The sequence below is a fragment of the Aedes albopictus genome, unplaced genomic scaffold (assembly GCF_035046485.1).
Source record: "Aedes albopictus strain Foshan unplaced genomic scaffold, AalbF5 HiC_scaffold_192, whole genome shotgun sequence".
In the NCBI taxonomy this organism is placed as follows: domain Eukaryota; kingdom Metazoa; phylum Arthropoda; class Insecta; order Diptera; family Culicidae; genus Aedes; species Aedes albopictus.
The window spans coordinates 1-17019 of NW_026916972.1; the positions used below are offsets into that span (position 1 = coordinate 1).

The 17019-nt window shown below is 40.9% G+C and overlaps 1 protein-coding gene across 2 annotated transcripts; it reads right to left on the reverse strand.

Moving 5' to 3' along the window:
* Window positions 1-667: 667 nt before the first annotated feature.
* On the reverse strand, window positions 668-11670 carry LOC115253502 (probable serine hydrolase). 2 transcript variants are annotated; one of them, XM_029854186.2, is made up of 4 exons: window positions 11497-11670; window positions 11130-11427; window positions 10941-11009; window positions 668-1541 (listed from the first exon to the last, which is right to left on the reverse strand). In XM_029854186.2, the coding sequence occupies exons 2-4, from the start codon at window positions 11218-11220 to the stop codon at window positions 691-693; spliced, it is 1011 nt and encodes a 336-aa protein (XP_029710046.1). In that variant the 5' UTR covers window positions 11221-11427; window positions 11497-11670; the 3' UTR covers window positions 668-690. The 2 variants fall into 2 exon arrangements, with proteins under 2 accessions (XP_029710046.1, XP_029710045.1); XM_029854185.2 differs by having other exon boundaries at window positions 11130-11670.
* Between the last annotated feature and the right edge of the window lie 5349 nt (window positions 11671-17019).

Sequence of the window (17019 nt, forward strand, 5' to 3'; positions counted from 1 at the left end):
CAGGTCTTGTTTAACCCTCCTAAGATGTTACCTTTTTTGCACCACGATGGCGTAGTGTACGTCAGCGTGCCTATATGGATCATATTGACCCCAACATCTTACTAGGGTTAAGTTGGTATGTCACACACCTGGTTTTCGCTTGTAGTCTTCGTCAATTGCACCACGATTAATAAGATTGCATTCACACAAGAACGCTCTGGTGAAGTTCAAGGTCTGAGACCAAGATGCAATGTGATTCTAAAACACGACGAAGCCGATATATGAAGAGGGACCAAACGGTGATAAGGTAAGATGTCGACAATCGTTGGACGCAATGATTGAAATTTAAGGATGAGCTCGTTCTACCTATATCATTTAAGAAATATATCTAAAACACGTGGAAGATTTTTCCGAATGATGTTTTCAATGCTGGAGCCCCTACACTCCAAGATTCCCAATAAAAATTCTGCAAAAACAGTGCAATTCCTGAAAATAATAAGATGATTTCCGAACAGAGATTTGGATAAACTCCTAGAGTCATGGTCTTTACTACTACAATGTTCCATTGCATTCTGAGGGCGATGGCTTGGCGCAAAATCTGTCTTATAGGTTCCCCTATTGGGTTTGAATCCGATCAACGGAGCTAAACCATGTGCAAATGATTTATTTTTTGGTTATTTTTTCACTCGAACCTAAATGAATTGATTCAATCTAATCTCTATCTAATAAGAAATCGGTCACTTGTTGAGATATTCGTTCCGGATTTACCAAATGGATATGATGCGTGCCGGCAATTTCATGGTACACCAATTTCCGCGAGCCCTTCTTCATGGCCTCCAACACACTTGGGTAGTAATCGATGTTGTCAAAGTTCATTCCCGGAACGGCCCGAATATTAAGCACCTTACATTTGATTTTCTCCGCGTGGGCAATCACCTGCGGAAGGGACAACATACCCATCAGGGACACCTTCAGCCGAAGATCCCGGGAAAAATAGAACCCATCCTTGTTGAACCGCTCGGCCGCTGGGGCCATTCCCCGTCGCATCAGGACTTCCACCGACTGCAGATCCACCGAGCCGTCGTAAGCCGCTAGCACCACATCGATGGCATCGTCGTACCCGTAGCAAGGTGTTTTCGATTCTGGGAGCGATTCGTAGCGCAGAAACCGATCGATACTGTCCCCCAAGTTGGCTGCCTGTTTGTGGTGATCTCGCGCCGGTGGACCGGCAATGTCAATACTGATGAATCCCTCGACCTCGTCCGGGAACGCAGCTGCGTACATGAAGCTCAGGGCACCGCCCAGCGAGTGGCCCAGTAGGGTGACCTTCTCCCAGCCAAAGTATTTCACGATTCGTCTGATCAGTGCAATTCCGTCCCAGAAGATGTAGTAGTGCATGCCCTTGGGATAGTGGGCGGAACGTCCGTGTCCCGGCAAATCGATGGCCAGGATGGGAATGTCATCCGGTAGTAAGGGGCAGAGACGATCGAACGTTCCAGCGTTGTCCTGCCAGCCGTGTAGCGCCAGCACAGGCTGCTTATGCCGGGAGCCCCACCATTTGCCTGAAAATATGAAGAAAATTATGACTAACTGACATCACAACTAGGTACGTGGTGTGAATCTGAACTGTATGTGTATCTGTAATGTTCAGCAAGACTCGGGACCCTATGAAGTTCATCATCAATATTAATTTCTTCTCACGGTCAGCCTAGACAGCATAGTAGCCGTACCTACCCTAGCGGTAAGGGTCCACCAACAGGTGACCCCTAATTCATAGTGTTATGCGGCCATATGTTTACCATGCCTAGGAATCAATGGCTAGGGTGGGTCTAATACAAACCTAACCGCTAACGGAGCCTGTGGAGTACCAGGGCGACCTCCACAGTATTTTGCCCTTACTGCACTAACCGGAGCAATGGTACAGTGGACCTTGTGTTTCTCCGACACAAACAGCTGCCCGTCTTTAGTCTCAAACTTGAAGCTAAATAAGGACGGAATGGATGGACTATGAAGATGTTGTTGATTTGTTTAAATGTTAACTCATTTGGTTTCGTATTATGCTATTTACACAGTGTATTCTGTGTATCCTCGCCTTTGGCGTTTTCCAATCGATACCGATCTGGTTTTATTGCTGCTGTTCTTTGTTGTGCTGTTATTGCGAAGAGTTCAATCTTACCTAGTTTGGGTAGTGGCTACGGTTAGGATAGCTCAGATCAATCTTCAGCATAACAGAACAGCAACAATCAATCTTTGCTGACTTATACAAAATGGCACAGCCCAAGTGGCCTTGGTCCAAGAACCTTACTTTCGTAAGGGAAATTTCTATCTAGGAATGTGAACCCGGTGTTTGCTACTTTCAGTAAACATGAAATGGAAAACTTGCGTGTCATCCCACTTAACACAAAGTCTTATATGATGTTGCATAGGATGCTAAAGTGGAAGCCATATGCGTACCTGCTTCCATTTAACCGCGTGTAAAGTGTGCGTATATCGCCTCCACTTTTGCATCCTATCTAACGTCATATACGATCGTGTGTTGACTGGGATGCCTCGAGCCTGTGTGCTTGTCAACAACGCAATAGTTGCTACACTCATCTCTGAACTATCCACCAGAGATGTATGTGCTATCACAATAGGAAGCAATCAGTGAAGTACTAGATTGAAAGTAGTGAGCTGGATTTTTGTATGGTGAGATGATCAATTCTCCATTTCTGCAATGAAATGGCGCAAACAGCGTGGGTTATATGATTTATTGACTAATTTGATGCTGTTTGAGCAAAAGTTTGGGTAACTGTGTTGTTGAAGTTGCAAGAAATAAATAATACAACAATGCAGTTACCCAAACTTTTGCTCAAACAGCATCAAATTAGTCAAGAAATCATATAACCCACGCTGTTTGCGCCAATTCATTGCAGAAATTGAGAATTAATCATCTCACCATACAAAAATCCAGCTCACTACTTTCAATCTAGTACTTCACTGATTGCTTCCTATTGATGTATCAGTTGGAAACCTCAACAGAAAATGACCAAATGACATGACCAATCACGGACAGAAAAGTTGTCTGCTTGATATATCTTTTTCCATAGTTCTCTTAAGCTTCTAAGATATTCTTGGCATAATTGCTTCATATGGTTGATTCATAATAATTTGATGTCTACATCAAGCATATGTTCCATTTAAATCAACATCATTGAACACCAACCATGAAATGCTTAAACCAAACATAAGTGTCATTACTTGAACCCGTGTTGACCCAGCTTCCTGCCTGCTGTCTACTCACTCAGTCATTGTTCAACATGGTGACGGTAGTTCAAAGTGACGTTGGCAATATTGCCGTTTTATTGTAACATTTTTTTTGTTCCGAAAAATCATTTACTAGTTGCCTCTGCAACTAGAAAAAGTGAGTTCTGCTGTAATAAATTTTCCGGGATCCGCAGTTTCAGCTTCAGGTAAGTATTCCGGTGGTAATGGAGTGCATGAGTTCGCAAGCTCATGATGTCTATGTTGTGTTTTCCAGGTGCAGCTTGTACATACTCTAGCAATCGAAAGATGACCCAAAATAGATTCATTTTTGACGGTTTCCCCCGAACGGTTATGCAAGCCGAGAAACTGGATGACCTTCCCGAGAAGCGCAAGACCGTACTTGCTACCTTGGTGGAGTTCGGAATCGACAGCAGTCTGATCGTACCAGCGGTCGTTTGATCCATAAGTCCAGCGAAAGGTTACACCACGACAAGTTTACCCAAATTCCCAGAAGAATGATGGGTCACAAGCCCTGGCTGACAACTACTCCTGAATGGACTGCACTTCCGCGTTGCTGAATAGTTGAAAAGACATTAACAAAAATAAAGAATGTACAAGGGAAATTTTAGATAATTAAAAGTTCCTGTAATGGTAGTATTTAGTGTAATATGTTACAATCAACACATATTACACTAAATAACAACCATTATAGAATTGTTTGTTCTAAATTTACCCTCATTTGAGCATTTTTTGTGTATGCTTGAAACAGCTCATAACAACCACCTGATAAAGTTCGTTTAAGCCTCAAGTTTAGGGTTAAGTTAAGCATAAACATGTTTGGATATACCATGAAAATGAATGAGCTGTCAAACCATCAACCATAAATATTGTTGATGAAAGCGTAATATGATTGAGTCAACCATATTTCGTGCTCTAATCAGTTCATCAATTTTGGTCATTTCAAGCTTCTGTTATGCTTCGTCCTATGGTATTATGCGTAATACAATCTCAAAAAGGGATTATATAAAAGTCAGTGCACAAATACCTATGCTTGTTCGAGACTGAAATATGATTGACATAACTTTATATTTTTCTCCGTGATAGTCTATTTTACAAGCCGATTTTATGAATGAATTTTGACAGGAGGTAGCGTCCAATAACCCGTGAAAATCAATATCATCATCAACATTGTTGTCACTTCGTAAAATGGCTCATTGGCATCTTCTTCTTCTTCTTCTTTATGGCTCTACGTTCCCACTGCACAATGGTCCACGAACCAGATTTACGAAGAAAGATGAATGCATCGCCTTCAAATGAATTTTTAGACAAATATAGTCTTCTACAAAGTTGTTGCTAATAATAAGGCCCTCTTTCCAATGTTTACTTGAGTTACAAAAATAACACCTCTCTTATTTTTTGATATGTTTTATAACAATATTTCTTCTTTTGAATGCTGGAAAAATAAATTTTTTATCTTTGCCCCAACTCGTAGGCGATATTACGAATAAATTATGATTTTTTTAAGAAAAACACTCATAACTTTTGAACCAAAAGAGATAACGACCGTCCCAGCGCACGAAACGACGCATTTTCAAATTCTCTACAAGTGTTTTTTGGGTGACTTTGATGAGAAATTGAAACTGAAAAATTTAAAGCCAGAAAACCTGTTTTTCTTGAATCACCCTAAGCTAATTCAGAACTATATCTCTAGATCGGTCAATTTTAAAGCTACAAAAAAACTGTCTTCAGCAAACTTGCTCAAAATTGATAGGTCTCCAACTTTTCCGGAGAATGTATATAGTTATTCTTGCAAATAAAAAAGTTTGGTTTCCAATTTCTGTGAAAATATGGACCACCCTAATTTTCATGTACATTGGAAAGAGGGCCTTATTATTAGCAACAACTTTGTAGAAGACTATATTTGTCTAAAAATTCATTTGAAGGCGATGCATTCATCTTTCCTCGTAAATCTGGTTCGTGGACCACTGTGCACTGGGACTTGGCCTGCCTCACTTCAACGTAGTGTTCTTTGAGCACAAGGGCTTTCTTTGCCTACCATTGCATGACTTCGTATATTGTTAGGCACGTAGGTACAATGGTACACTATGCCCAGGGAGTCGAGAAAATTTTCCGACAAACGACCTTCATCATAGAAGCTTTTGAAGAAGCATGCCCTCTACGGTCAGTGAAGACCACAAGAGGAACCCCTAGGTGGAACTCTGATCTGTCGAAACTCAGGAAACAATGCAGAAAGAGTTGGAACAGACAACGTTAGATTGGATCGGAGGCTTTCAGGTCGGCTCGCAAGGCCTATCCGAAAGCTCTTCGTTCTGCTAAACGTCCTGGCTGTAGAAACGTTTGTACAAATGTTTCCAGTTTGAGTGAAGTCAGTCAGTTAAACAAAATCCTTGCAAAACCAAAGGATTTCCGACCGAACGTACTTCGTTTTCGAAATGGCGATTCCACTTCCTCTGATAAGGAAGTTCTGGAATGCTTATTCAGCACACACTTTCCCGGATGTTTGGATATTACATCTTCGGATAAACCTGATGTCTTTTATTGTAGTTTTGATTCTATGATTCGGCGCGGAATATTGTAACTATAGTATCGATTGAGTGAACATGGGCACTAAATAGCTTTGCTCCTTTTAAACTTCCTATTTTGCCTCAGAAAGGATTTCATTCTTTCAAACATGTTTTGACAATAGCTATATGTTTGCAGTCTTGCTACAGGTTAAATTCTCAAATCTTGGCGGGATATTACTGTAACGTTTGTAAAGTAAGTCGTGCGTCTTTTGAAAAAGCAAGGTTCTCAGGCCAATCAGTTTGACCTCTTTTCTTCTGAAAATGCGTTGTTGATCATCACTCCGTGATGTTTATCTGGCCAATGTGCCTCTTCATGTGAACAACATGCTTACCAATCTGGTAAGTCCACTGTGACTCTTACATAAGGTTGTTTAACCCTTTCAGAACTGTTGGGTCATTTGCACCTCGCTGACGCGTTCTACAGCGGCGAGGTTGGTGAAAAAAGTCGTCCCGAAGGGATTAAGGTATCGAGAAGACATTCGCACAAAGGCAATCCTGGTAGGATGTTTTCTTAGATATCGAGGGTGCTTTTGACAACGTGCCTTTCGATGCCATATTGGAAGCCGCACGGAGTCATGCTATATCTCTAATGATTTCCAATTGGATTTACCAAATGCTCAAAAACCGACATCTCTTCTCGACATTGCGTCAAGCAGCGATTATGGAATTGAGTGTTTGCGGATGCCTCCAAGGGGGAGTCTAGTCACCGCTTTTGTGGAGTCTCGTAGGGGGCTGTTCATAAACCACGTAGACCAAAATTTGGCCATCTCAGACCCCCCCCCTCCCCCCTCGTAGACTTTTGACCATACAAAAAAAATTGAAATTTGTATGTCTACGTGGTTTATGAACGGCCCCTAGCTAATACGCTATTGAGGCAACGCAATAATAGCGATTTCCCTACTTATGGTTTTGCCGACGACTACCTAACATTGTTAGTCGGTATGTGCATCAGCACGCTTTTCGACCTGATACATCCGGTAAATCCGTAAAAATATCTATTGAGCGAAACCGTAATGGTGTTCGACCTTTGCGTTTCTTTGATTTTGAAATCAATGTGACTGAACAGGTAAAGTACGTTGGAGTCATTCTTGATTCTAAGCTTTCCATCATATTGAGTTCAGATATCCTAAGTATATCAAATGGATTTACACAACTGTTGCTCGAACAATAATGGCCTATGGATGTCTTGTGTGGTGGCAAAAGTGCGAAGTGAGAACGATCCAATCAAAATTAGGCCATCTCCAAAGAATGTGCTTAATGGCGATGTCTGGAGCGTTCTCTTCAACTCCCAAGGAAGCGCTCGAAGTTCTCTCTGACGTTGCCCCATTTCATATCCGGGGAAATGTACTTATGTGGCCGAATAAAACACTTCACACCCGGACATTACGTAATAAAAACATGCACATTTATTTACAAACTATGTACACAATTTACACAACATTACAATTAATCACAACATATTAAAAGTAACACCGCGGGGAGCGCGCGCGGACAGCATCTGGCTGCTGCTGCAGATGATGGTGTTCTGCTGTATGTTCGTCATCGTCGTCGTCGTCGTCGGCGGCGGCGGCCGTCGTCGTCTACCCATTGTTGTGATAGACACGAGCCGAGCCGATCATGGGGTACACGAATGCTCGTTCACAACACCCCACTACACATTCATCTGAAACAAAAATCACTTTCTTGCACTTATCGTCTACGGGCACTTGGTCTACTAGAGGAAACTCCTGTGAACCGCAGATCAACACACACCTCATTGTTTCCACTTTTGGTGAATTGGGACTAGCTCCACATAGGACGAGAACGTTTTCCATGAAATTCCCTTCCCCGGAAAGAGTGGACATCTGGATATCTGGAGAGAAGTATTTCAGACGACATCGTATGTTACCAGCTGGTACAGCTGGTGCTGATGTCTACTCTCATGAGCTAAGACTACATCAATCTTACTCACTTGGTATACACTACACCGTTTTTCAGGCCGAAATCTTTGCTCTTTTGTGCGGAGTGCAATCAGCAGTTCAGCTACACGTTATGGACAAAGTAATATACTGCTGTTCAGATAGCCAGGCTGCTATTATAGCACTTACTTCGGATAACTCTAGATCAAAGGTAGCTATTGCTTGTCGAACTCAAATCAAGGAGCTAAATTCAGCAAACGCTGTTTACCCTTTGTGGGTACCTGGCCATTCTTCCATCGCTTGAAATGAATTGGCTGATGAGTTAGTTCGCTTTGGAGTATCACATGACTTCATTGGTCCAGAGCCAGCTATTCTGGTATCAAAGTGTTGGGCAAATCTTTAGATTCACACCTGCGCTGCCACTCACTCAGCACAAACTATATTGGAATAGTTTGGGGTCATGTCGTCATACAAAATTGTATTGTACTGAGCCATCTCCAGGGGTGGCGAAGTATCTAACAAATCTGTCCAAGCAGAATTGCAGCATGCTGGTCAAAGCATTGACTGGCCACTGCCGACGCAGCTATCACATGGCGAATGTTCAGCAAACTGATTCATTTATGTGTGATAGTTGCGAATCCAATTATGGAAATTCGTATCATTTGATATGTAGGGTAATTCGCTAATTGTTGAACACCACCCAAATGTTGAACAGTTTCTGAAAATGTTATTAAAAATTTTACTTAAGTAATTTTCCATCAACGTAAACGTATGAGGTAGATGCGTATACATGTGTGTCATGATATTGCTCCATTAAAGTTACAAAATTATACATATTTTATGTCGAAAATATCGATTGAAAGTTTTGTACCGCTGATGACACGAAAACTGCACAGTTCTTAAGATTAATTTTAAGAAATTGTTGTTACGAAATAAGCTTTGCTGGCAAATCGACCACAAATATCAAAGTCACACCATAGTTGCAAGAACTGGAAGGATGTCCTTAACAGTTTAACATTGATTAAAATCACATTTTCATTGTAATTTCATTTGAAAACAATATTTTTCTTATCACACTATCATTATGCATCTAGGATCCAATTGTTGAACACTGGCATAACCTAGTACAATGTTAGCATGACTGCCATATTTTTTCACTTTACCTAGCCGTGCTTTTCATGGGGTTTCAAAGACGTTCCAGGGGTGTTCCAGAGGGCTTCAGGAAGGTTTCAGGGGTTTCGAGCGCGTTCCAGAGGTGTTCCAAAGGGATTCATAATGTTAAGAGGGTCCCAGCAGTCTTTTAAGGCGTTCCAGGGGGGTTCAGGAGCGATCCACTGGTTTTCAAAGGATTTCAATGCAAAGGATTTCGTTCAAAGGGTCGTTCCTAGGGTGTTATACGGGGTTGCATAGATCCCATGGGTTTCCAGGAGTGTTTCAGGGGCTTTCAAAGGCGTTCTTTTCTTCAGTCGTTTTTGCTTCTAGTCAAATTTTATTAGTCATTTTTTTATATTTAGCTATGTTTAAAACAATTTCAGTCAACTAGAGCTCTCTCAAATGGGGAGCGATACTTTGGGAACGTTCATAAATTTCGTCACGCGTTTAAGAGGGATAGGAGGGGGTTCAGAAAAGTGTGACAACTGATACAAAAATTTCAGAGGTCTCATCCAAAAAGTGTGACATAGGCGGAGTGGAGGGTTAAAATGGACAATTTTTGAGTGACGTAATTTATGAACGCTCCTTCATTTGAATGAATTGTCACTCAAATGACTAACTGGGCACAAAACACGAAAAATCCGGAAAAAAATTCCGCCAGAGCGAAAAATTATCGGATGTCGGGTCAAATTTTATCAAATGTTGGACCACTGTTGGACTCACATCGGATAACTATTGGGTTTATGTTGGGTTTGGTGGCCAACATAAAAACAGATCAATGATAGGTTAATGTCGGGTTATACGTCATCAATTACGAACAAAGCTTGAACCGTTCAACAATTAGCGAGAATCGTCCAACATTAGGATGAGCTAGCTTATGGAAGCGTTCAACATTTGGTTTACAGACTTCCCATACAAATGTTCTATTTTCTCTTAGAAAATGGAATTCAAGGGAATACAAATTAAATGGGAAGTATAAGCTATAAGTGGATGTAGACGTTCACTGGATATTTTCCAACTAAAGTGGAATTATGCACGGAAAAACAAACGAAAACAAAAATGCCAGTGCTAACCGTTCAACAATTGGCGAATCACCCTAACTGTTCTGTTTTGGATGTTCTGTTGTTCTTGATCCGCTGTGGTAAAAAGCTATAGGACTAACTTTATGCGTTATCACAGGGCTCTTTTCAGGGCGCTGGTTGAACCCATTGTGGTACGCCTATGCGTTAGTACCCTCTTCCAGGGTATCTTTTCCTATTACTCTACCTGTCCCCATCCCCACACAAATCCTAATTTCCTTCCTTTTTCCTCAGGTACGTGATGGAATAGGCTTTTATTATAGCGATGGCACAAATTTCCCAAATAGGGGGAAACCGTGCCTCTGGAGCCGGTCTTCTGATTCCTGGAAAACGTGGCCCACCCTGAACCCACTAGATTCGCAAGTCTAGCGGCTTGGTGTCACTCCTCACAGTTAATTTTCGTAAGCATCCAATCTTCCACTGTTTTTATACATGAGTTCACTGTTTTTATTCACTAGATCACATTAAATGTTAGTTTGGTAACTAACCTCGTCAACCTATGTGGTGCTAAATATCACACATAGCAGGAACGAAACTGCTGTTTAACCCCACTTGTGACCTTGCGATATAGCTTAACATAGCATTGCTCCATAGAAGAAGCAGGTAAGTTAACTTGCGTCACAACTTATTATCGAGAGCACAAAAAAGCGCTCTCTATCTGATTTCCAGCACATTTGTAAGTTGAACGTTTCCTAAAAACGGCACTGTCCAATGAACGCCATAAACGAACTTATCACGCAAATAGCACAACATTAGCGACCTATAATGTGTGTGTTTATGCATGACTGTGACGTCGACTATCAGCAATGTATAATCGATTAGTGATGTCAAGCACGTGCTCATAGGACGACGCTTTTTACACACTATCAGCTACCAACCTAGCATCAAACAACTCTCTCCCTCTCTGCGCGACTCGGTTGGATGCTTTATGCCAATTCATCCAACAGCTGATAAACGTAGCAATAAATTTCTCAACCAAGTAGGTAGGCAGCATTACTCACCGGCTACGTTGCCCCATGGCATTGGGATTTCGATTTCCTCCGTGGCTCTCTGCGTTATGCCATTGGATGCTAAAAGAAAATAAAACTATGCGTTATTTTAAAGAATGTATTCAACTTATAAACATCCACAGGCTACCACAAAGGTATACTGCATCGGATGATTGCATTTGGTATTGACCACATACGCACCTGCCACAATCGATGGTGAGCTGATGCTGATGCAGCAACCATTGCTTACTGCTGCAGTAGCTGATGTGGACTTTTCCTTGCTGCTGTCCATTTCTGGTAACGAAACTGGAATCGAAGTCGCCAATGTCAACCTGGTTGGTGCTTGTTGACCCGTACAAACGGTAACGTTTTAGACAATTACGCAATTCGGACGGTAAATTTGCATGCAAATCGATCGCCGCAATTGACCTTTCAAGGGGTCCCTTTCGTTCCAGTCGAAGACCGGCTGACGACAAATGTGTTTCGAAAGGTTACCGCCCTAAAAATCGACAATTTGAAGTGAAGATTAACAGCTCGGAAGATCCATAACGCCGACAAAAAAATGTACTGTATTTTTGCGACGCCAATAATTCCTGGAGATTCCACTACAGCGGCAGGGCAGAGCACACGCGACGAGTGACGACAACGTCCACTACACTAGATTCGCCCGCAAATGGCACCAACTTGCCCTTCCGATTGAAGAATCGCGAATGACCGACCACGACCACGACAGCTGCTGCTCGCTGTTGCCCACTAGTGACTGATTCACACGAAGTGTGGCTGTGTACGTAACGTAAACGACGCGAGAGGGATTTATGAATGGATGCGTGAAATTTGCTGTCATTACACATGGTACTGTTATGTTTTCATCGAATGAAAATCATTGATGATTGTTGGGTAAGCGTTTGCTGTAGGGCACTGCACTGTTTTGATTTTGTATGGGATTTTGACGTTTCTTGGCCTTGTTGTTTACAAAATTTTTGTAAGAGTGAAAGAGAAGGAGATAATTTCATGCAGTACCCTATTGATTGATGCACCAAGCGGTAAGAAGAAGAGTTTTGACATCCAAGCGGTGTGCCGTTTACATTCATCGACCAATCAGCGACGAGGATCTAATCGACGGCACACCGCTTGGATGTCAAAACTTCTTCTTCTTTTCGCTTGGTGCATCAATCAATAGTGATTTTGCACCCATTGCACACTCAGAAAAAAAAAATCTAAACTAAAAATCCCATAATGACGAATCCTTCAACCTATTATACCCCGGACAGACATGTGATACGAGCGTGATTCCTGTACAACGGTACGCAGTGTCAAGAAAATTCTAACAAGACTGACTTGAACGGAGAGAATTTTCAGTATGGCACTCATTTCAAGCGCAATTGTACAGTGATTCTTGTATCACATGTGTGTCATAAGTATAAATCTTGTTCGCCTGGTTGACCCCAATGAGGTGCAGATAAACATTGCGAATCGCTAGTTCAGGCCAAACATTTCAATAGGTCCTATCTGCATTTGAGAGGCTCTCTTTGTTCACTTTCTCTTTCAGTTTTTGCAATGTAATAGAACACTTTTCAACTATTTTTGCAGTACAAATCAAAAGACGATTGTTTTGACCATCGTTCAATGCAAGGAGACAATCATAATACAAATAAACTGCTGAGATATTAACGAAAGAGAGGGAAACTAAAGAGAGCCTCTCTTCTGCAGATTGGACCTTTAGACATGTTTGGCCTGAGTTGTCTCTTTTGTTCTACCGCTGATCTTATGCAACTCAATTAGTGACGTCACTTTTAAATGAGTTGCATTAGATGGCGGTAAAACAAAAGAGACAACTAGTGGCTCGTAATGTTTATCTACGCCATCTGTATCTGTACCTTATTGGGTTGAGCCTAGACCTAGCATAGGTTGCAGCGAAACTGGCCTAGTATTGAGGGATTTGCACAAAAGTGCACGTGGCCTACACGCTTAGATCAGTTTACCTTTTTTCCAAAAAGTGCACAACCGCAAATATGCGTAAATGATACTCAAATATAGGTTAACAAAACTCAAATATAGGTAATGTGGACACACATATGAGTAATTGTAACCCAAATATGGGGTAATATTACCTATAAATGAGGTTGTGCACTTTTCCAAAATATGAGTTTTATTTACCCATATTTGCGTAAAGTTTACGCAAATTTGAATAAAATTTACCCATATTTTAGAAAAATAGGTAAACTGATCTTAGCGTGTATCGCTTCCGAAAGGTACAACCGTGGTTTTCACTCCCTGTTTACTTCATCCTTATGGGAAATAAGATTGCGGCGTTTCCTACGGTGCGGTTGTTCCTTTCGAAAACGATAGACCGCGTGAACTTTTGTGCAAAGCCCCATTTTGAAACATTTCAACGACCGCGCGGTGTTTACGTTTCAAGAAATCTGACATACATATAATATAACTTAGATGTACACTCATTCTAGTATATATGAGCCTTATTGATGACCAGTAAAATTCTCAATTTTGTTTGTTTTTGAAGAAACTTGCAATGCATTAAATTTTACTTGATTTATAATAATCACACAAGTAAATTACATTTATAGGTAATGCTAAATATGGTGCGATCGGTGCGATGGACGGATGATGGCAAATGGGAGAGGATCTCCAGCTCGGGTGCTGCTGCGATTCACATGTTGAATAAGCTGCTGCTGCAAAACTGAAAATGAATTGAACTGTTGCTGTTTCCTGGCAGAAAAACGTGATTTATTCGACATCTGGAGCTGATCCTTGACTCAATCCGCTTGATCTGGTTTCGGGCACATATTGATATATAAAAAAACTAGCTGTACCCGGCAAACTTGGTCTTGCCTACTGCGTTTTTTGACGTTTCAAGTCCTTAGCCAACCAAGATCAAGTTCCCGTTCAAAATGTATAAAAACCCGATTTCCAAAAACTCATTTTTTTTCCTATTTTTGCCTCATAAACTTTCTTTGGGTGAATACTAACTGAACAAAACTAAGACGACCCGAATCGGACCATTCGTTCGCAAGTTATGCGCGGTCCCACGTATGCCACTGCATTTTTATATATAGATATACCGCATTTAGTTCACCACTGGACTGCGAACTGCGACTTCATAAGTGCGAAAACGTAAATAAAAGTGCGCGTTTGCATCAAATCAGGTTGATGTCTTCGGCGCACTATTTCTTCAATCTATGGTGAACAAGTGCTCTGAAGACACCGAGTTGATTTGATGCAATCGCGCACTTTTATTAGCGTTTTCGCACTCGTGAAAACTAGTGCGATAGTCCAGTGGTGAACTAAATGCGCTATATAAGAAGACAAAGAAAAGTAATACTATGAGCCATTTTACAAAGTGACAACAATGTTGATGATGATATTGGTTTTTACGGGTTATTGGACGCTACCTCCTGTCAAAATTCATTCATGAAATCGGCTCGTAAAATGGACTATTGTTGCGAAAATACACTTAAGAGTAAAACAAGAATTAAGTGCAACGTTCTCACCGAATTTGAATATCCTATCTATAGATCTGCTTGAGAAGTGATTCTTCGTACGTCCAAGATCGTAACGTTGATAACTGAATCCATTTGAAAGACAACTTTAAAAAACACCGAGTCTTCAATATCAGGTTCCAGAATCAGAACTGGGCGAAACTTGCGCACTCTTTGAATGTGCCTTGTTTTTCTCATTCGGGAGGATGTGGCGAACAACCAGTACTTTTCCGTCAAGACCATAGGAAAACAGGCAGTAGGAATCCAGAATCAATCGCACTCTCCCTTTTGTCGCGGCACTTCAGACGGTTGAATCACTGCGAGACACTTTTCTGACACTCGGACGCGCGGTGAAAAATAAAGTGAGACTATTCGATTGTATTGGTCTCGTACTTTACCGGAAAAAAATCAAATCAAACTTCCAAAACGTACGGCACCACTTAATAACTTAAATAAATTTTCACCAGAAAATCGATACACGCAATAAAAATCTTTCAGATCACAATATATATAATTTGAAAAGATTTGAGAGAAATACGGTTAACGCGAGAAAACATTGGAGCGAAAATTTTCGAGCACACTACCATTCCAGATGACCTGCGGCACGTGCTTGAACATGAAATTGATATATTTCCGGCAAGTTAACTTTGTTAACGATGGAAAACTGTGCAAAACTGGTATAAATTTGGCCATTCAAACAACAGTGCCGAAAATACTTCTTTTCGACACACAAGGACAGACTTGTTAGAATCCCAAAATGGCCGCAACAATGGCCGACTTTGGCACCTACTCACGATTTCGCGGGCACAAATCTCTTCGTAAACAAAACCAGCGCACCTGAGCTTCTCACTTTAAGCTTATTACAAGTGAGCAAGAACAGAATAGTAAAATGCACTGTTGTTTGAAGCTTGCTTCTTGAGATTTGTGCGTCTGAAGTTCTGATGCACTGTTGAAGCGGGATTTCAAGACGTTTGTCCTTTATTAAGAGTGTTTAAAAGTAGTACTTTTCGGCGCACTTGTTCAAGTGTGGAAAAGTATGCCATTTCGTTACCTTTACCTAGTCGGAAAAATGGATACTTTCGCAACGTAAATACAAAAAAATTTAAAAAAAAGTAGTTTTAACATTTTTGAACAAAATAAGATTGTTTGTTTTCTCCTTGGTTTTCTCAATTATTGCTCGTTGTGAAGATTTATAGATTCCAACGCAAATAAATGATTAGGCTCATTTTCAACGTATAGCCCGCATAGAAAAATACTATTCATGGCATCGTTCATATTATACGATGTCAGTTGGTGAAATGATTACTATACAAATAGTAATAGGTTTATAATAAAATGATTAGGGTTGAAAAACTGCAATTATTCAGAATTTTTCAAGTATCATTGTACTTATAATAATGATACGTTGAATAATACATGAATAATTTTAGTTATTAAAATTTCCCATAAGTGCAGTGACAAAAATAACATTTTCGACTGTTTTTTATCATATTTGGTGAAGTTAAGACGACGTCACGTTAGGCTGCCATATTATCACACTTGTAAAGCAGCTTTCCGGCATTTTTGGCACAATAAACTGGGTTTGCACTGCGTGCCACAGGGACAACGCGTCACATCAATCCGGTACCGCATACTACAATCACTTTCCATCTATCAGGCTTGAGTGGATGCACCACCCTCGCTCGAAAGCGGATATTTGAAATAGGAGCCCTCGGCAGTCACTGCTTCTGGTCACTTTCAGATTGGAAACCACTTGCAAACTTACCGGCTAAACCAAGAGGAGGTCCTTGATGTATTCACAGATGTTGCTCTGAGTTCCTGTTTTCCGAGCTGAGGAATTCACTTTTCAACCAAGTTCAGATCATTACCCGCATAAATCAAAACCGTAATCGAACCACATACACAACTGTTTATGTTCCACCTAAAACAATAATGGATATGGTTTGAGAAACCATAGACGGACTGTACTAGGATAAAGTTTCGACCATATTGATTACAGTTTTCAGAGATGCGACCATATGAGAAACGGGTCGTTAAGAATGTTTACCGTTTCAAAATCTCGATTTCTCCATAGGAATTTTGTTGACCAACTGTAACGAAAACATAGCCAGTTTGGTTCATGCATCGGCCACGAGATAGTACGAGCTATGGTTTCAATATATTTTAACCGTTTCGGATAGAGCGTGCGTTCGGGGTTTGGTATCAATTTGAAATTTATTTAATTTCAAAAAATAAACAACCACACTCAATTAACTGAATAATAATCAATTAAGATTTATTTTCTTCATACCGATTTAGTTCACAGATACAATTTATTACTGGAAAGATTCATCATAAAAGACACTGTCTTGCTTCGGAATCTCCTTTGGGATGTCGTCTGGAGTGTTGTTTGGGTGCGTTGCTCTTGAATACCATGTTTCAAACTGTCGTTGGTATCTTTGGTCATGGATCCTTGCTCAGGCTGAGCATCCCTGCATGATCTAATTTCTCCTGCTTGGAATCTTCCTTCAGCTCACCTCTGAAAGAAATATAAGCGGTTAGTTATCCGTTCTTGTTGGAGCGCTGAAAAATGATGAAAACCCAAGATGAAACAC